Source organism: Tiliqua scincoides, chromosome 13 (assembly GCF_035046505.1).
Source record: "Tiliqua scincoides isolate rTilSci1 chromosome 13, rTilSci1.hap2, whole genome shotgun sequence".
NCBI lineage: Eukaryota > Metazoa > Chordata > Lepidosauria > Squamata > Scincidae > Tiliqua > Tiliqua scincoides.
The window spans coordinates 16,724,816-16,746,169 of NC_089833.1; the positions used below are offsets into that span (position 1 = coordinate 16,724,816).

The 21,354-nt window shown below is 49.1% G+C and overlaps 1 protein-coding gene across 2 annotated transcripts in view; it reads left to right on the forward strand.

The window, feature by feature from the left end:
* Window positions 1-21,354, forward strand: part of PRKAR1B (protein kinase cAMP-dependent type I regulatory subunit beta) — an 88,549-nt gene that overhangs the window by 64,313 nt on the left and 2,882 nt on the right. For both annotated transcript variants that reach the window (XM_066640526.1, XM_066640525.1), the window contains exons 8-9: window positions 5,649-5,709; window positions 9,713-9,834. In XM_066640526.1, the coding sequence (XP_066496623.1) occupies window positions 5,649-5,709; window positions 9,713-9,834 (183 nt within the window). The remainder of the gene's footprint in view (window positions 1-5,648; window positions 5,710-9,712; window positions 9,835-21,354) is intronic.

Sequence of the window (21,354 nt, forward strand, 5' to 3'; positions counted from 1 at the left end):
TTGTCCTCCTCCGATTTTACTTCCTGATGTCACCACATGGGCTCCATGGAACTGTGATATGCTGGTTATAAGATCCTTGATCAGATATTACAGATTCCATTTTATAGATGGAAAATGGAGGCAGGGATTCAATGCCTTGACCTATGGCTGTGTATCCGAGGATTCAACTACAGGTCTCGACTTGATTGTTACAGAGCACCATAGTGAAGTTGATGTGTTTAATACTCTTGCCGTGATGTCCATTCTTTCAGCTCCACAACCCTCACCTGTCCAGAGCTCTCCTGCCCTCACCAGTGACTCTCCTTTGCCACCCCATTTGCTTGGAGCTGCCCTCTTGAGACGCCTGCTTGCTTCCTTCTTAAAATCCACATTCTCCAGGAGAGCCTCAGTTCCCCTTTTCTGCAGTAGCTCAGTTGAAATATGTGCAACAAAAACCATTGCATGTGCTTCTCCTGTTTACTGCTGCCTTTGTTCCCTCTCTCTTGTCTCCCTTGCATCAGTATCTAGACTGTAAGCTTCCCTGGGCTCTCACTCCATGTAGAAATGTAGTGTCCATTGATGGTACCAACAACAGCAGTAACAACAATAATATACTTTTCCCTGTAAGAAGCAAAGGGCTTCAGCATAGCACACATACATCTCATGGAGAGGGTCCAGGTTTAATCCCCAGCACCTCTACAATCTTCCCAAAATAAGATGTGAATTGCAGGTGCCTGGAAAGTTCTTTGCCCGAGTAGACATTACTTAGCTGGAAGGTCCAATGCTCTGGTTTGTTCTTTGGCCTTCCTTCTCAAGCTGAATTCCTCCTCTCCTGATCCTGGGCTCCTTTCTCCCCCCCTAACTTTTTCAGACTGTGGTTGTGCAGCCCGGCTGCTGATTACTGCTTCTTAAAATGCTTCTTCACCCACAGGCAGCTCTGAAAAGGAGCAGGCGCACACGGCCCGCCTCGGCTTTTTCCAGCCCTGCTGGCACAAAGGCGAGCACCTGTCTGGTTTTCCACAGCCATGGACTTTTATGCGCAGCGGTGCACTTTCCACCCTGGTTGTCGAGGGAGCGAGGCCACAGATGAGTGCACAGTGTCCAGTTTTCCACTCAGTGTCCCAAGCTGGGCTGCTGAGGTCTTGGCCAGGCTTTGTTGTTCCAACATTTCCAGGGCTGGGGCGTCCTCCAGGGTTCATCAGAGCAGGAGGTCAGAGGGGGGTCACAGCAGGCTGGGGCAGCTCAGGAGAACACCAGACAGATGGGTCTGAGAGCACAGCTAACACCAATTTTCGCAAGCCTGTTGCTGGGTGGAAGAGGATCTGCTTTGCACAAGTCCAGTTGCTGGAATCTCCACTCTCCCTGGAGCCTTGGGGGAGCCGCAGCATCTCAGAGTAGACGGCATTGGTCTAAATCTGGGGTTTGTCAGCCTGTTTTTTGCACACATGTCTTCTCCAAGGACCACCTTTTGCCAGCACTGCCACTGTGGCCAGACTGTTCAGCAGAGTGAATGGCTTTCCCCAGAGTGGCGGCTTCTGTCTGCATTCCCCTTCCCCAAACCCTGCCCTTTTGAAGGGCCACGTAACCTGCACAGCCACATCTTGTCCACCTCTTCACCCATCGCCCCAGCCATCTCTGCTTCTGGTGGGGGGTCTGACTGGGCAGGGCCACACCGCATAGTCACCACTGCAATGGGGCCAAGTTCCACCTATGAAATGAAAAGCACCAGTCTAGATGGGCCATTGGCATGCTTATACTGTCCTCTAGACCAGGGATAGGCAAACACGCGGCTCTTTGACACATCATGTGCAGCTCACGGAATTATGTTGGCCGAGATCCTTTGGGCATCACAATTAATATAAAAGTTAACGTTTTTTCAAGCTTTATCGAGTCCACTGGGCTGAAACGTAACTTCCCATAGTTTGGTCTCCTTGTGGGTGGGTTCCGGAGGTGTTGTCCTGCGCAGCCTCTACTTTCTCCGGGTCACCCAGCAGCAATTCCATCCTGCACGGCCCCCAGGTAGGCCAACTAGCTGCTGGATCAGTGCACAAGAACGGGGGCTCAGTTGGGATGGTGACGGCTAGAGGGGCTTTACCCTGCTCCCTACCACAGTCTCTGAATTAGCAACAAGTCCAATCCAGCCGCTCAGTGCTCACGTCCTGCCAGTTGGCTGTGTCCATATTTTTCTTTCCAGCTTTGCCTTCACCATCTGGGTCAGGTTCAGTGATGGAGGTGATGCCCTCCGCCTGCTCTCTGTGACCCTTCTCAACTTCCTTGTCTCCTCTTGGACTTTATCAGCACTTTTTCCTTGCCAGGAAAGACAAGACAAGTGGCCTCTTCCCTCCTCCTCCCACCCCAACGGCAAACATGAATGTTTGTTTAGGGCTTCTCCCTCCAGCCCTCAAATGACTGCCCCATCCTGGAAAGATTAACATGTCATCCCTGTGCTAAGTCTTTGGCCTTGTGAGGGTGGGCTGGCAGGTGAAGGGAAAAGCCACTGAAGGGAAAAGCCAGGCAGGGATTTTTGTACAGCTCAGCCCCAAGACTGCAGGCTCGAGCTGGGCAAATTGGTGTGATGAATCGATTAAAGCGTCAATGGCAGATCTGAAAAGCCTTTGCCAGCAGGGCGGTGGAGGGCTATTGGGTTGCTTTCCAGCTGCCGGAGGGAGAGGGAGGAAAGGGGGAGCTTCTGCACTGCCTGGGGGGGGGCTGCCTCCAAAACAAAATCCCATTGCTTTATATGGACTGTGAAGCCAAATCCTGTACATATTTACAGGGAAGCAGGGACTGCTATGAGTTCAGTGAGGCTTACTCCCAAGTGCTTCTGCACAGGACTTCAGCCTTGGCACCTTGCCTTTCTCTGGGTTTTACCCATCCATCTTGATCCACAACCCCACATGTTGTGTTATGTAAGTTGCCACATGTAAATTACCTGTGGAGCTGCTGTACAGTCTTCCCCATCTGTTCCAGGCAGCGGCCTAGCTAGAGGGGGTGCAAATCACTAAGTTTTGAAGGTGGTGTCCCCAAAATGTGCAGGGAGCCCCTCCCCCTCCACTTTACACCCATTCCAGGTGGTGGAAGCAAAACAGAGGCATACACCTGACTCCGAAGGGGAGGGGCCACGTTCATGCTGTGGTGAGGCTCCCTGCAAAACTTAGTGCTTTGCACCCCCTCTAGCTGCACCACTGGTTCCAGTGGAGGGGGGACGTTCAGTGTGTTTGCCCATTTGTGTGTCAGGGCTTCCCTTTGCTAAAGTGAATGAAGAATCCCTCATGGACACAGGCAGTTTATGTCTAGCAAAATCACCTGGTGGGAACAAAGGTGTTGTTCATCACTTGTTGGTCACATATACCTTGTTCAGACCTTGTTGTACCTGAGCTGCGCGGACCTGGCCACAGTAACCCATGCCCTAGTGACATCTAGATTAGATTATTGCAGTGCGCTCTACGTGGGGCTGCCTTTGAAGATGGTCCGGAAATTACAACTAGTACAGAACGTGGCAGCTCGTGTGGTTGCTGCGGCACATCGGTGTGACTGTCAAGCCGTTGCTCCGGCGGCTACATTGGCTGCCGGTTCTGTTCCGGGCCCAATTCAAGGTGCTAGTTTTGACTTTTAAAGCCCTTTACGGCTCGGGACCAGAGTATTTGAGGGACCGCCTCCTTCCCTACAATCCTGCCCGTGTTCTTAGATCATCTGGGGGGGCCCTTTTGACTGTGCCACCACTAAGTGATGTGAGAGGGGTGGCGGCCAGGAAGAGGGCCTTCTCGGTGGTGGCCCCCGAACTGTGGAATACCCTCCCCTTAGAACTGAGAACTGCTCCCTCGTTGCTAACGTTTCGGTGTGGACTGAAGACCTTTTTATTTCAAAAAGCTTTTAATTGTTGACAGGCTGGCTGGCATTCTTGCTTCTTGCTTTTTATATGAAAATCCACAGGGTTTGTTTGTTTTTAGATTTTTTAATTATTGTAAATTGTTTTTAATGATTGTTTTTCATGTTGCACTTTTAAATTGTAAGCCGCCTTTGTGCCCGTTGGGCAAAAAGCGGGGTATAAATTAATAATAATAATAATAATAATAATAATAATAATAATAAATTTCTACATAGCTCTAGGTTAGAATTGCTGCTGTGAAAATATTTATATCCTTATTTTTCTAGTGTGTATTCATAACACGTTACAACCACTTGTGGTATTATCAAGAAAAAATTTTATTTGTATTTTGTTGACGTTACGTAAATTGCCTTGCGCATGACCTGGAAATTAAAAGGCAGGATAAAAATAATTTTCAATTAATAAATACTGTATATTCCAGTTGGAACTTCCACATTTTGGGGGCCATGCCCGACAAGGCCCTGCTTTCAGCAGCAGATATGTATGTTATCATTTTTTTAAAAGCAGCATTTAGGACCACCAAAGTGCTGCTTGCCCATGTTTAGACACAAAAAGGTGCAAAAAAAATTATATTCCGGTCCTCCCTCTCGGGAGACAAGCATACAGAAGTTAGGAAACCAGGTAATGATCTCTGTTTCCAGGCTGCCTGCAGAAGCCTCTGGGGCCCAAGTGGCCAGGACTTAATGTCATTTGAATGGTTTCCTCTTGTTTTAATTGCAGGCTTGGCTAAATTTAAGGGGATAACAAGGCAGCTTAATTAAGCGATTAATTGATGGGTGCTTCTGCGTAGCCTTTGTTGTCGGAAAAAGAGAAGGAACTCTATTCATCTGTGGTGAAAAGCCAGTTGTGTGAGGGGTTCATTTGATCCTCCTCCTCCCTTAACTGCTATGATTGATCCAGGCAAGGAATTTCTCCTTAGGCCATTTGTATTGGTGGTGCCCAACTTTTGGAGGAGAGGAAGATGGGGGAGGAGCAGCCGTAGAAGCAGGTTGTGCAAACCTATTGTGCAGCTCAAAATCATCACTGTGAAACTAGACTCCTGAATGTCCAGGTGTCAAGGGGAGTGAATCCTGAAATGTGTGAATTGGGCACTGACTGTCTGCAGCCCTGGGGCTACTGGTTGGCCACTCCAGTGGGAGTTTGCCTGAGCAGCTCAGGACCCTTCTGGCTTGCGATGTCAGGTGATCCTGGAGGGCCAGTCGAGCACTGGTCAGGGATTTAAAGACTCATGGATGTGCTGATTTCCATGGGTTTGGGCAGTTTGAGGCTGGGGAACCCCCCAAGTTCTCCCTCTGTGCCTCCCAAATTGCGGCATCCAACTAACCTGCTGCCAGCCATTCAGCCCTGAGCCTGCCTGCCTCCCAAGGTCCCTGCCCACCCCTGGCCTGAGCTGAGACTGGGCTCAAATCCACACAGTGGAACTCACCATGGGAGCCATGAAGCTAACTTGGGTCAGTCACTCACCCTGCTGCAGTTGAAAGATAAGAAATCCCAGAGGGGTTAGCTGTGAGTCTGCAATAGCCAAAACAGAAAAAAAAGGCTTGTAGCATTTTTAGAGGCAAACAGATGCACATCCCGAAATAGAACCTCCATATTTAGGGGCAGAATACCTTTGATGGTCAGACACAAACAAGGATTTTTTATTTTCATCAAGCCCTGATTGTGAATCCCCCAGAGGCTGGTTACTTTTAGAGATGAAGTGCTTGGCTGTCTCAGCCTTTGGTCTAATTCAGCAAGGCGCTTCTGACATTCTTACCTGCCTGCTTTTTCTCCCCCTCAGGGCAGCACATTGAGAAAGCGGAAGATGTATGAAGAATTCCTCAGCAAGGTTTCCATCTTGGGTATGTGTTCTCTTTTCATTTGATTCCCCCCCCCCCAAGTGTTGTATTTATTTACTTGTTTAAAAGATTTCTACTCCACTTTTCATGAGATTGGTGGATTTTGTTTGCTTTGATACGGATTGGAAACAAAATGTGAAGAAACTATCCATAAAGCAAATGTGTACCAAAAAAAAAAAATAATAAAAATCAAGATTGTACAAAGATTGATGTGGACAATGCAGGAATAGTACAGACTTAATATAAGGTAGCTTCATGCGTTTATATATACAGGCGTCCCTCCTCCCCATATCTGCCCCACTGCTGATGCAGGAAACTGCGGATTTGGGCATACTGTGCTTCCTGTTTCCTGTTAACATTTGCTGAATTATCCCCTCTAGCTGCAGCCTGCCTTCCTGCTTGTCTTGATATAAACTTTCTGCTTATAGCCTCTGGTTAAAGCAAGTACCCAATTCCTTTGTACAACTGTAAACAACATAAATGAAGGTAATCGGTGTGGGGAAACTGTGGGGAACCGTGGATAACCTGATCCGCAGATACTGGGGGGCACCTATATTCAGTGCAAATTAGAGTTGAATGAGAGGATAGGAAACCACTGGAAGTGCAGTTCAGAAACTGTCCTGTGGCAATCTTTCCCTCCCGACTCCTTGCCCACAGATGTTGATTCTTGTCTGTATCCCTGTATAGTCTGAGCCAGCTTGTCTGGGACCTGTCGGAACAGCTCCCAACCTATTGTAGACACCCTGGCAGGTGCCGCAGACCACTGTGCCCCATATATAGCCCTTCTTTGGCCTCCTGTTATCCTTCTGCCACCAGCACCCTGTCTTGCCCCCCTTGACCCACACAGGATTCCAGAAACATGCTCCGTATCTTTGAGCAAGGGGAAAGGGGAAGAATAAAAGTCCTTGAACTCTTCCTTCCAGTAGCACTTGCCATGCTCCAGAAGAGATCTGGAAAAATTATCAGTTTATTTGTGAAGCATTCAAGAGTGCCAGACTACCCTCTTTGCAGTCTTTTCCCCCCACTGATAAATCCCAAGTGCCAATCATGGCCAATTATAGCAAGCATCTTAAAGAATCTTGGAAGACACAATTATATCACGAGGCATTTTCAGATCAGGTGCAAAAGGGCACTTTTCATTGAGGCTGTACTGAGATAACCCTGGGAAATCAGAGAGGGCCTCTCTGGGGTCTCAGTGCTGTGACTGTTCGAAGAGGCACAAGACACCTACTAGTGGGATAGTCTCCCTTGTGTATCCTCTCATTTTGCTCCCATTCATTTATTAGTGAGTTCATGGAGAAACCTGCTGAACTGCTCCCACATCCTTGAGGCCTCTGCTTGTCCATTGCTGTGCAAAGCTGTGGTCTGTGAACAAGTGAAAGGACCACCTATCGAGCCATGTTATTGTCCACCAAGCTGTTTTGCTAACAGTGATCACAAGGGGCTCCCAAAGATTTCAGGTGGGGCTTTTCCCCAGTCCTGGCTGAAATGCCTGGGATTGGAGCTGGAACCTTCTCAGTGCAAGGCACTGTCAATTCTCATGATCTGCTGGGGTTAGCTTCCTGGAGAACCCAGCAGATACCGAATAAGCAGATACTGAAGCATTGACCCTTTGAAAAAAATGGGGTTTGGGGGGAAATCAAATTGGCACCCTTTTTTATCATGATGACCCCAGCCTCAGGAAATGATCGTGATTCTGATGCAGTACAGGGGGAGGGGCGGCTAGCCTGGCCAGATGGCTCCAGAACGGCAACTGATGGCTTCAAAGTGGTTGCCACGGATTCAAAATGGCGACTGCAGATAGCTTCAGAATGGCCACGGATACCTGGAAACAGCCAGCAAATGGTTTGATGTTAGGCTTGTGTCCTGCAGATAAGTGAATCCTTGGGAACGGCGTGTGCAGTTACCAAGGATTTCACAATATGTGCTCTGTCACTGAGCTAGTAGCATCTCCTTCTGTACGGGGAAACACTGACCAGTGCAACGTGACTGCAATGCAGCCAATATCATGGACCATCCCAGACAGTCATGTCAGCGTGATCGGCTGAGTCTCAGTTGCTGTGCTGTCGGTATCGGCCAGCACCACATAGGATGTCACACCCTGCAGCCCAGCCCTTGACTGACACAGGAGTAGACAGAGATTTGCAGAGGCCTAAGCTTTGCCAGAGTGACACTGTAGAATGTCCCATTTACACTTCGGCTTGGTCCTCTTGAAGCCAAGAAGAGGAACCATAGCTTGGTAGCTGAGGACCCTCCGTGCGTGCAGAAGACCCCCAGGCTCTTGCAAACGAGAGAAGAGATAGCAGGGACAGGTACCAGAAAATGGGGGGTATCCTCTGTTAAATAAGGACATTTGAGGTTTATATTCCTGCAGCTCAAAATGTCTTTGTAACTGGGGAGTAAGCCGTAATGGATGGCCTATAAGTAAAGAAGAAAACCTGATACCAGAGCTGAAGTTCTTTGCAGATATATTTTGAGCATAAGGCATTTTTTGCTGAGTACAGTGGGTCCTCTTTATCCATGGATTCGGCACCTGCAGGATTTGATTCAATGTGGGTGCCGATCCCATGTCTGGAGAGCCTCAAGGATCTCCTGGATGTGAATAGAAGACTCTAATGGTTGTGTGTCTAGGAGGTTCTTGAGGTCCACCCAGCAGATTTGATTATCTGCAGAAATTGGTATGTGCAAGGGGTCCGGGAACAGATCTCCCATGGATACTGAGGGCCCACAGTGTTTAGCTGAAATGTCTCAAATTATTTTTCATTTTTAGTAAATGTGTAACCAGCTGCCATTTTAGACATACATTACTTAACTGCCATGAAGACCTCAGTCCCGTTGGTTGAGTTAAAAATGTACTCTTGTTTTTTGCGTTTTGGATGTATTTGAACAGTTGCTTTTAGTTGTTTTCTTGTTTCTCGCTGTGTCGAGCCTTGTAGAAACAGCCCTCTTTCATCTCCCTTTTGCTTTCATTCTACAAAGCTGTTTCAGCACACCCAGAAAGCAGAAATATCACTGGGGGAAAAAATTATTTGAGACTGTTTAAATACATTTTAAAACACAAAAGCTTGACAATTACCAAATTCCCATGGGATGTGCCTTTTATCTTCATGGTTTCGCTTTTGGTTTTGGACTACAAAGCCTTGAAACGCTTCACTTGTGTTAAATCCCCCCCCCCCAGACATCTAATTTGCAGTTTAATGAAGCCAAGGATGCAAATAACTTGCAGAGTTTTAGGAAGCCAACCCACAAAAACATCTAGCGGTTCCTTTCTCCAGCAACCTGTGTGACTGTTGCCGTATCTGTGCGGTAGTGACGTAGCTAGCGGGGGTGCAAAGCTGAAGTTTTGCAGGGAGCCTCACCGTGGTGTGCAAGTGGCCCCTCCCTCTCCCCTTCGGAGCCATGCTGGACAGGGGGAGCAACACAGATACAGAAACCGCAGATATGGGGGAACCCAATATAAATTGCAATACTCCATACCCCCACTCCCCAGTGTCCATTCCCTCCATTTTTCTTTACTAGCAGTGGAAGCATTCCACTGAAGCTAAAGAGAAACAGAAGTAATGGATGGGAGTTCGGGGTCCACAGAGAACCACAGATACCAGATCGGTGGCTACCAGATCCGTGAGAGTATTCACCCTTTTTTTCTATGCTGTTCAGAGTCAGCATCGAGGAGAGGTCATAGCTCAGTGACAGAACATGTCTGGCATGCATGAGATCTCAGTCTCAGTCTCTGGAAGGATCTCAGGTAGGGCTGTGTCTGAAATCCTGGCTGAACCAATGACCTGCCTCAGTAAAAGGCAGCCCCTTACGTTCCCCACGTCTGCTGCTGTTTCCCTGCCCCTTTCCCCTCTCCCAGGTAGTGCTTCTTTCATCTTCCCGGATCAGTCACATGGGCAGTCCCAGCCAATCAGCAGTCATGTTGTGATAGTCGCCATGCCACTTAAAAACTAACAGATCAATGGAATGGGCGCATCCAACCCCCCCTTTGCGCTCCTTCGTGTTTCAGAATCGCTGGACAAATGGGAGCGCCTGACGGTGGCGGATGCGCTAGAACCTGTCCAGTTTGAAGATGGAGAAAAAATTGTGGTTCAAGGGGAACCAGGAGACGACTTTTTCATCATCACAGAGGTAAGGTGGACTTTCTCATGAGAAGCACTTGCTGACAACATGGCAAGAGATGTGACGCTTTTACAGTATCATCCTAGACATGTAAATCTTATTGCCAAAAAATTGTGCATAGGATTGCAGCCTTAGTTGGCACATACTTGGGCTTAGTTGCAGGATAGCAATATTGACCTGTCTTATAAGGTTGTTGTGGAAGACTTCGAAATTCATTTTAGAGAGCCAGGATAGTGTGGTGGCCCAGGAGCCGAACTTAGACCTGCAAGCCATGCCCTCGTAGCCTCAGTCTTCCCCATCTGCAAAATGGGGATAATTTAGCACACCTGTCTTACTGGGTCATTGTAAGAACGACATCAAATTAATACACAGGAAGTTGCACTTTCAGAAAGCACAAAATAAAATTTAAATATTCTTTGTTTTTCACGTTTTTATACCACCCTTCCTCCAAGGAGGTCAGGTGTTTATCATGCTGGCTCTCCAAGATAATGCATGTGAATACATTGAATGACATGCTTTGTGTACTCTGTGGTGCTAAATAATATTAATATTTATTATATCAAGATTTCAGTCAGAATTTAGAGTTTCCAAAAATCATGAGAAGCCCTGTCTTCTTTGCTGATTCTTTGAAAGAATTCTTGAACTGAGAGCGCTGCCTTCCCAACCCCACCTACATGTGTTCCGTCCCCCAAAATCTCCCATCATTTTCTCTGCCCTTGGATATTTTTGAGACCTTGTTTTCCCACCCCGCTTTTCACACAACAACTCCAGGCTTTCCCAGACTGGGCAGATGTGGAATGCATCTGCTGGGTTCCAAGGTCATGGAATTATCCCGTTCGAGATTCCTGGCACGGAGGTGCAGAACCTTAAGCGCCACGCAACGAATGTTGCCATAAAGAATGAGGTTTTGGCAGGCAGACCTCGTAACAGATGCGCAGCTCCCCCAAAACAAATTTGCTGCTATGTCATAAACTATCGCCGTTGTGTACACAATACTCAGGAGATTTTGCTTTCAGCATTCATCTCCACCAATCCCTTTCTTTCTGTCCTTGTTTTTTGAAGGCGCTTGTTTTTCACCGGCAGGCTACGTCTTGCTTTCCAATTCGGCCATCAAACTGAGCAGAGTGTTGCTGAACAGTGGGGTGGAATCCTGACCCAGAACAGGGCAGCTGCCCAGCACCCTCAGAAGGGCTCAGTGCCCTTCCCTAAATCCACTTCTGTGCTCAGAGTTTTCCTACAGTCATAGAACGACTTCCTTGCCTGGGAGAGTCACTCTGTCAGTGCTTCCTGCCTCTCATTCCATGTGTGAATGGAGGTTTCCCCAGGAGCTCTGTGATGATTTTATTTATTTTTATTACCTGGGTGCTACAGGCCACCTTACCATCTCCTAAGAGACCCTCTAGGCCAGGGTCCATGGGCCAAATGCAGGCCACAGAAGCAATTTCTCTGGCCCCTGTTATAACTGGGCTGTCCCAGTGTGATAACTGGGCTCTTTCGTATCTAGATTTGCACATTTTCCCTTCTGCCACTTAGTGCTAATGAGTGTCTGTGTGAGAACAAATTGTATTTATTTATTACATTTTTATACCACCCTTCTTCCAAAGAGCTCAGGACGGCGTACACAGCTGCTCCCCTCCTTTTGACCTCACAACAACCCTGTGAGGTAGGTGAGGCTGAGAGAAAGTGACTGGCCCAAGGCCACCCAGGAAGCTTCGTGGCTGAGGGGGGATTTGAACCTGGATATTCCAGGTCTGAGTCCACCTCCCAAACCACTACACCACCCTGGCTCTCAAAAATGCTTCTTTCTGGCCGTCATCTGCCTGGTGACATCACTTTCTGATTGATGATGTCACTTCCTGCCCTCAGCAGACGCCATGAATCCTAACTTCAGCTCTCTGTATGAATCGAGTTTGACATCCCTGCTCTGGGCTGCTTGCATTCTGTTAAAAACACATATAATCAAAGCATCATAGAACAGTCATTTAAAGCAAAAAAGTAATACACAGTAAGAAAGCAATTTGCTTTTTTTAAAAAATGAAGTTTTAGTGGGTCCTTTGTGAGCCACCTTACACGTGGTTGGCGGACTGTGGTTCACTTGGTGGGTCACGCTGGGCCTGACTTCTTTACATCAGCGCCTTTGTGGGATGAGTGGGGAAAGCACGAGACACACCCTCCGATGGGAAGTCCAGCTTGTTCTCCATCCCCAGAAGGGAGTGGGCCTGATGTGGGAGCCTGAGAACGTTGCAGCCCACAGCTGTGGCAGGCCATCCCGGCCCCTCCGGCTCCCACACTTCCTCCGCTCCATCCTGTGTCAGATCCATTGGCTCCGGTCCCCATCGGCCAGTGCCATATACGGTCAGGAGTTATGTCATGGAACTCCGCTCAGTATGCAGAGCCAGCCCTCGCCTGATATCGCCTGCATGCCGAGAGCCTCGCCATGCCAGATTAAGTAGTTGGGATCACAGCCACATGTGGATGGGAAACCATCCCAGCAACTTCGCTGACAAATCAGGAAGACAAATACGGAGCGGGATGCCATTAAAAGAACTCCGGTGGAGGGTGCCAAATGGTTTAATTTTCAGCAGCCCTTTTCCCGTGAGCTGCTGAAATCCGCCCGCCTCTGAAACCGTCTTCAGTGTGAACGAACGTATTAGGAACAGAAGGTGCACCGCAGGTGCATTCAGAGGCCCTGAGCCAAAGGTTTGGTTCATGTCGAATCAATATATGAGCCTTTCTGACCTCTGCAGCTCCTGATCATTGGCATAGCACCCCCAACCCACCCCAGTCCTCCTCCATAAAAGGAGCCCCACTGAATCAGGCCAGGGGCCCATCTATACCAGTTTCCTGGGCCCACCAGATGCATCAGGGAGCCACACAAGACAACAAAATCCATGCATGCTGGCCATGCCCTTGCACCTGGCATTCTGAGGTAACTTACTTCTTGAACCAGGAGGCTGCACGCACCCGTCATGACTTGTAACCTGCGCTGGACTTTTCCTCTATCCATCTGCTCAGGTCATCCAGACCAGGTGCAATCACCACATGGAGGAAAACTTCCATTGTTAGCTCCTGGGGCTAACGGCTTTGGGGGCAAACTTTGGATGTAGACTGCTGAGGTTCAGTGCAGGGCAGATGAATAAGCAGAACATACGTGAAAATGGAAAAAAGAATTTGAAAACTCAGCTCCTTCCACCTTTATGAAGATCAAGGGCTGTGGAAGACAGGATGGGCGTCCTCAGTGAATTTGCGCTAATTTTATGCATCCAGGAACGTCCCCTTTAGCTATCAAAGGAGCCCATGGTGGGAACGGCCGTTTTCCACCCTGGTTAAGGCCGCCTCGGCAGTTCAATCAATCAATCAACAGTATTTATATACCGCTTTTCAACTAAAAGTTCACAAAGCGGTTTACAGAGAAAAATCAAATAACTAATGGCTCCCTGTCCCAAAAGGGCTCACAATCTAAAAAGATGCAAATGAATACCAGCAGACAGTCTCTAGAACAGACAGTGCTGGGGTGAGGTGGGCCAGTTACTCTCCCCCTCCTAAAAAAGGAGCACCCACTTGAAAAAGTGCCTCTTACCCAATTAGCAGGGGTTAGCACCACAGTTCCGGTGCAAACCTCAATTTTAAGGGGGTTTACAAATCAGATGTTTTGCATTACATTTGGATAAGGCTGAACTGCTTGGAGGAAGCTGCTGCTCCAGATGTGGATTTCAAACCCCCCCCCCCCCCGCCAATTTGTTGCGCTGCATGTAGAATGTGCACGGAAAAGGTTTCGACGCTTGATTTTGGGGCTTGACAGGCCTCGGACCTGATCCAGCAGGGCTCTTCTTAGATTTACCTTTTCTGCGCTCTTCTTTTGCTGCTGCTGCAAAAAAAAAACAACAAACAAACAACTTGTCCATAACTACCCCTCACCTCCAGCTGTTCTTTTTCATTTGCTTTGCTTGCTGGAGGGGGCAGATGCTGTGTGTGTGCAGGGAGGTGGGGAGGTACTGAGCCAGCCCTCCATCCACAGATCCGGGGGGTTTCAAGAGGCTCCTGGCCTGGCCTGGCCTTTACAATCCCTTCCAGACAACATCCATCTTCCTAATTAATAATTAATCATGCCGGGTTTCTCTGGGAGATTATCAGGGATGTTGCAAAAGGTGCCCCAAGCGGGCTGGACCCCCATTCATCCCCACGAGAGACACATTGACTGCTTGTTCCCCCTTTTTTTAAATTTTGGAAGGGCTTCCAATGCGGGCTTGCAATCCACGCTGAGTCAAACCAGAGGATCACAAACCCTCAGATGACAAGGAGCCACCTGTATTGCGATTCTTGTAGTCTTTCTCACTGCTTGGACTTTTCCCCATCCTGATGGTCAAGGCCTCCCCGTGCCCCAACAGCTGTGCAGTGCCCGTCCAATTGAAAAGATTTTCCTGGTGGATTGTGTCCAAATATTGATTTTGACGTCATCCATGCCCTGCCTTTATTCCAGGACTAAGCACAAAATGGTACACGTCAAGTTCCCAGGCAGTCTTCCAACCAGACCTTGTTGGTCTCAGTTAGGATGCTGCAGGATGGGGCCGTCTTCCCACCACGCCCTAAGAGAAATCCCACCCCCCCCACTAGAAACGTCTCATCTTTTTCTATCCTGGTTGCACCCTCTTGCCCTGGCCTCCCACAGCCGCCACCCACCACAGCCTCTTTTCAGAGACTTCAGGGATGTTATCTGCCTGTGTGCTTCCCTCCCCACCTCTAGTCTGCTTGCCTGCCTATCTGCTGAATGTTTTCACAGCGAGTAGCAGGTGACAGTGGGAGTAAAGGGGCCGTAATACAGTATCGGCTGCTTAGAATGATTTTTCTCTAGAAAGGCACATTGGGGTGAGTGTATCAAGTGCCGGTTCTGCACGGCCTCCACCTCTTTGATATCTTTTCTCCCTGTTCTCTCTCTCCCCCTTTCCTTTCTTTGCATTCGGTCTTGCTGACTTGGTAGGGGGTGGCGTTCTGCACACTGAACATGGGAACCGCCAGGGTCACTTCCAAATATGAAGAGCTGATGAATAAGTCACTAGGGAGCCTTTGAAAAAAAAATGTTGACTCAGTGGACATTTCCTGGCTCCAGAGAGAGAGAGAGAGAGAGAGAGAGAGAGAGGGAGAGGGCCAAGAGAATGATGAGCTTTGTTGAACTGAGGGATCTTTCAAACGCGACATCTCTCCCGCACCCCTCCTCACTGTTGCAACTCTCCAGCCTTTGTCCACTGGCATGTGTGAGGGGAGAACACAGAGCCTTCTTGGCCAGGTGCCACTCTGCTTGGCCCTGGAAGACCTGACGTCAGAGCACATGTTATAAGTCTGTTGTTTTCTCAGAAGCTGCTGATTGTTCCTCCTGGCCAAAAACATCAGGTGTCTCTCAGGTGGTTCACCCCCCCCCCCTCAGTTGATACCTAAATGCCACCTTTATAGCACAGGCACTGGAGCAAGTTGGCCTGCCGCTTTGTTTCTTAGGGAGACATCTTCAGTCCGGCCAGTTCGACTGAGTATCTGACAGAGGCACACCTCCGCCTTGGGCTGAGTCTGCCACCCTGCCTAGCAGTGTCATGGTAAATTTCAAAATACAAGAACTTGTCACACTCCTCCCCACATTAGCCATGTCCCACTGAAGCTCTAGGACAGCAAAAATCAGCTTCGGATCTCTGTATTAGAGTTTTTTTCCCCCTGCCTACCACTTATTCTGTCTTTGAAACATACTATACTTCATTTAAAATTGCACTCATTTCATCCCAGCCTCTTGAAGTGGGCTGCAGTAGTTTAAAACAAGCGAACAGGTATCCCCCCCCCCATAACAGTGGGGGTTCTCTTCTTGGCCACTGAGACAGGTGAACTCTATTTAAATAGCGCACCTTCCCCTACCTTCATAGCAATGCAGGTTGAGTATCCCTTATCCAGACTGCTTAGGATGGGAAGGTGTCTGAATTTTGAAATAATTGCATAAATATAATGAGAACTGCTTCCTCTTGCTCTTTGCACTGTTACCCATTTGGGTGTCTGCTGGCCTCTGACATTTTTCAACCATGTCTGCACAGGTACATAAGAACATAAGAACAGCCCCACTGGATCAGGCCACAGGCCCATCTAGTCCAGCTTCCTGTATCTCACAGCGGCCCACCAAATGCCCCAGGGAGCACACCAGATAACAAGAGACCTGCAAGGCTTCCTGGGAATTGTAGTTAAGAACATAAGAACAGCCCCACTGGATCAGGATAGAGGCCCATCTAGTCCAGCTTCCTGTATCTCACAGCAGCCCACCAAATGCCCCAGGGAGCACACCAGATAACAAGAGACCTCATCCTGGTGCCCTCCCTTGCATCTGGCATTCTGACATAACCCATTTCTAAAATCAGGAGGTTGCGCATACACATCACGGCTTGTACCCCATAATGGATTTTTCCTCCCGAAACTTGTCCAATCCCCTTTTAAAGGCGTCTAGGCTAGACGCCATCACCACATCCTGTGGCAAGGAGTTCCACAGACCGACCACACGCTGAGTAAAGAAATATTTTCTTTTGTCTGTTCTAACTTTCCCAACACTCAATTTTACATGCAGCAGAGCAGAGAATAGAACTTATAGCCTGTACCTGCGCTGTGTGTGGGAACGAGCACAAGACCTTCTAGTGGCTGCACTACAGAAGACAAGTCTTGGACAAAAATGTCTAGATTTTGGAATAGTCTGGAATATTAGTCTGGAGGCAGCCTGCCAGCCTCTGCTCCTCCCACCCTCCAGAGCTCCGGCCCAGTGCCTTCCTCCTCTCCACACTTCCTCCTCCTCTCTGTCTCCCTCTTTCTGTTACAGTCCTTTCCAGTGGAAGGAGAAGGAACAGTGGAGGCAAGTCAGCAGGTGCCAGTCTGCTGCCTGAGGCGACCACCTCAGTTGTCCTCATGGTTGGGCCACCCCTGAGACCACCTGGCTCAGCACTTTTTCTTGTGACTGGAAGCAGCTCTGCAGCGTGTCAAGGGGTGTTTTTTCTTTCCCCAGCCCTACAAGGGACTGAACCTGAGGCTGTGTGCATGCAAGGCAGGCACTCTGTCACTGAGCCGCTGCCTTGTCCTTCTTGGCATCGCTCCGGCCCCGGCCCATCATTCACGAAGCAGCATGTGGCTGTTGGGGAACAATCTCATTTCCAATTTGGTTCCGAAGTCACTAGCTCTTTCCTGTTGCTTGGAAGCTGGTGTCTCCCCAGATTGAGAAATGCTTCTTTCATCACATTATTGTCCAATTAATCTTCCCAGACCAAGAAAAGCGGGAGTCAGTTGGCGGACATCGCTCAGAGAGAGCGCTAGCTTTTGAAATGCAAATGCGGGGCCTGTCTAGGCAACCCGGACTCCGGCAAAAGGGGTAATCATTCTAACAGGCAAGAAGCTGGAGTCGGCATGCAAGGAAAGGCCAGCGGAATTGGGCTGGAATTGCTTGAAAATTGCACTGGTGTAAAGTTCAAATTAAAACCAGCTGCTCTGTCTTAAAAATGGTTTTTGGTTTTGAAAAACATCACCTTGAGGTTGGGTTGAATCTCCGTGCATCTGCTGGAGTGATTAGCCAGGCCCTGTTTCCAAACTTGTAATTTCAGCAGTCAGAGCTTCAAGGGCCCCGTTAATTCCAGCTAATAACAACCAGGAGGCATCGCGTCAGTCAGGCAGGTCTGGGAACTGACCAAGCCCACGACCAGAGAGGGTGAAAAATACTCCTAAGTCACCTCCTCCGTAACTGTGTTTTGCTCTCCGAGAGCTCCATCCAGCAGCAGGAGAAGCCAGCAACTTTCCATCTGCTTCAGCGTGACTTGGATGGCGCTTTTGCTTGGCTTTTTGGTATTCTATTCCATAGTACCCTAGTAAATTTTCAGTAGCTTCTTTGGCAAGCCAAAATTCAACAGCGGTGCTGTAATGGAGAAAGCAAATGTGGCTCTTTTAATTATGTTGTAACAGGCAGATTTGTCCAGTATGAATGACTAGACTGGATGCATATGAACATACTACCTCCGTGGGTAGGAGTTGGAGCTCCAGCATCTCAGTGTAGCTCCCTGGGGAAATCTGCCCTGCACCTTTAAAAAAAAAATTTTTTTCCCCAGCATTACTTTTGGTGCTGGGTGACTGGTAGCTACCATCTCAGTTTCCCACAGTACCTTAAAGCGAACATGGTTCTGGAAGATGCTGGGGAGGGGTGGAAGAGTCATCCCTTATGAATCAAGCGAGCCCATGGGGAGCACTGACTGATTACTAACAAGGACTGTGAGAGTATTGCTGAGGCTTCCATTCCTTGAGTCAGGGCCAGCTCCAAGTTTATCTGGGCCTTAAGCAAAAGGCTGTGCTGTGGGGTTCCTTCCTATAGCATTGGGGCCCCCCCAAGGTTCATGGGAGGCTGGGGGGCTTGCTTTGGTGGCAGAGGTAATGGGCATTTTCCCCCCAACACGATCCACCTGAAGGCCTGAACCAGGGACAGGCTTAGGGTGATCTAAGGGTGGGAGGGAAATATTTGCCCCATGTGCTTTGGAAGAGCGGTACCAGACCTCAGGATCCAGGGTACAGGGCTGACTGGAGAATGACAGTTTAGCGCTATGCCTTGTTGGTGACAGTTCAAAGTCAATGGAGACTCTGGGACAATAACTCTTGTTGTGGTCCATAGCCTGTGATAGTTTTTTACCGTTGCACCAAAAGAGAGGCAGAAGAATGCAGGTCCCGGTTCAAAGGAACCCACGTTGGTTCCCCATTTCCTCTTGGTTAACTGAAGAGCATTAAGGTGTGCTGAAGTGCACAGTGCTGTTATTTTATCCAGGCTCACCAAGCTGCCCTTGGTGAGGTTCAACCAGCCTGGTGAAAGGACAGCAGTCCTGGTGCAACCAGTGCAATCCTGTGAACGCCCCCCACCTGCTCTCATCTTCCTCTTTGCAAACGGTTGGTGAACACTTTTGCTCAATCCAAAGAAAAAACATAAGAACAGCCCCACTGGATCAGGCCATAGGCCCATCTAGTCCAGCTTCCTGTATCTCACAGCGGCCCACCAAATGCCCCAGGGAGCACACCAGATAACAAGAGACCTGCAAGGTATTCTGGGAATTGTAGTTAAGAACATAAGAACAGCCCCACTGGATCAGGCCATAGGCCCATCTAGTCCAGCTTCCTGTATCTCACAGCGGCCCACCAAATGCCCCAGGGAGCACACCAGATAACAAGAGACCTGCAAGGCATTCTGGGAATTGTAGTTAAGAACATAAGAACAGCCCCACTGGATCAGGCCATAGGCCCATCTAGTCCAGCTTCCTGTATCTCACAGCGGCCCACCAAAGCTGGGGCAGCAGCTGAGGGCTCCAAACCCATCAGTGTTTGCATGCCACTGAGTCACAAAAGCTTCCAGTCGGGGTGTGTTATCTCTGTTTCCACAACTGGCCTTGGCACCTCCGGAGGACAGAATGACAGGGACGCGTCCAGACGGAAGACTCTGTAGGACTGAATCAAAACACAGAAAGAAGCTTTGCTGTTGATTAATTAGAAGCACCCTCCCCTCTGGGCCCCGGAGAGGCCTCTCTTGCAAGGAGGGTCACACTTCTGGACGGGGAGGGCTCCAGGACTCTGTGGTGGAGCAATGGAGCTTTTGCAGCCCAGCAGTGAAACAATCTAATCTTTTCTCGCATCTGCTTCCTGTTGTCAGGAATTGAGAGGTGTGTGTGTGTGTGTGTGTGTGTGTGTGTGTGTGTGTGTGTGTGTGTGTGTTCTCTTCTTCTTTTGGTCCACGCTAGATGTGTTCTTGCAGGGTAGAGGCAGAAAAATGTGACTATGAAAAAAAAACAACAAGGATGGAAAAATTCTGTGCCTGGAATCAGCATCACTCCCAGCTGCCAAGCTGCATCTCTACAAATGGAGACTCGCCTTCTCTGCCCTTCTCCAGCAGATATCACAGTGTTTCTTGGACTCGGAAGGCAGACAGCAACAGGGAGGCAGGAGCGATCGCCCCAGACAGCTCCCTATTGCTGAAGCCTTCTATCACATGGGGCGGGAAGGCTGTTCAGTGGTGCCTGTGGAATCAGGCGTTTGGCAGGAAGACTATCTGAGACCAGACAGGAGGAGAAAGCTCTGAATCTATTTACTTTTTCCCCCTTGTAAAATGGGGGCATGCCAGCCTCTCCCCCTGCTTTCATCTGTAATAAACCTTCGGGAAAGGAGACACGCGGGACTCGTTCTTTTTCCACAGCAAACCATCTGAGCAAGGAACGTCCTGCTGGTGCTGCTGCTTTAGGATGCAGTTGCTCCATCTGCCTCTCACCTGACAGCTGCTCGGCCACTGCAGGCTTCCTAGGCCGCAGATGGCCCTCTTTGCAGCCATAAAATGGTGACCGCTTTTCCTGAGATGGAAAGTGATAAAATTGCCTCTCCCTGGAAGCCAGCAGAGCCCCCACCCCCCAGGCTCAGTGCAGAGAGCAGACCTCACCCAGTTTCGTTTGCAAGCCCTTGTCAAGCACCTGATCTCCACTGGCCTTTCAGCACTGCAGCCAGCATCAGGGAGGCGCTCGCCGGCATGGGCACTTTTTTTGCTGTTCCCTTCTTTGTCCCGAGCTGAGTGGAGACACAGCTGAGTCCTGACTTCCCTTCCTCAGACTGCCAGTACTGGACCTCTCTCTCCACACGAGTGTCTACACCTGCAGCCGTAGGCACCAGCTTCGCATGCAGTGGAGAAAAATACATGCTCCCCTTCTGTCAGTTTTGCATTTATACGTATTTTTGGGAAAGCCCTGGGAGACTTCAGCTCTGGCTGCGTCCATTGTGAAGAAGATCCGTCCAAACCCAAATCACTGTCATACATCACAGTGTCTACATTTGCACATGTCGTTGAAGCCTGATTGCAAAATACATCATCAAAAGTCTTCCAGTGCTTGCTGATCCGGAGACCAACCCCGCTGCACATCTCTGAGCTGCCCACCTTTGAGTTCACCTTGGGCAAATACCGCAGAAAAGGTCCTGGGGCATAAGTTTGTGGGCAGCCTGTTGTTCCCAGGCGTTTGGAAGGAAACAAAAGGGTTTGCAGCTTGTAGAAGGGAGCTCACAGGAGACGGCAACTGGAAGGCTTTGGCACACTGCAAGGGAGCAGCTGAACAATTAAGCACCTCCTGAGGACCGGTCAGCATCCCTGAGAGATTATTCCAACTCAGGCCATGAAAACAGCAGGCATTCTCTGGGCTGTGATTCCACAGGGCAGCCAAACTGTGCGCCGTACCAGCACAGTGCCCCGTAGACGTGGCTGGCGCAGTTCCCATAAGCACAAGACTTACGAGACATCCAGGCTCGTTCTGACTGGGACAGCGTTTATTGCATCGGATTCCAAAGTTCTGTGCTGTTGCTTTTTCAACCCGAGTCTCCCATATCCTACTGTAATTTAGCCTAAGCACATGTAGTTGTGCAAATTCTGCACAACTCCATTGTCGCTCTGCGTTACATTTTAGAATGTAAGGCCCTTGGGGCAAGCCTTGCCCTCTCTTTCTCTGCAAAGTCTGATTCATGTTC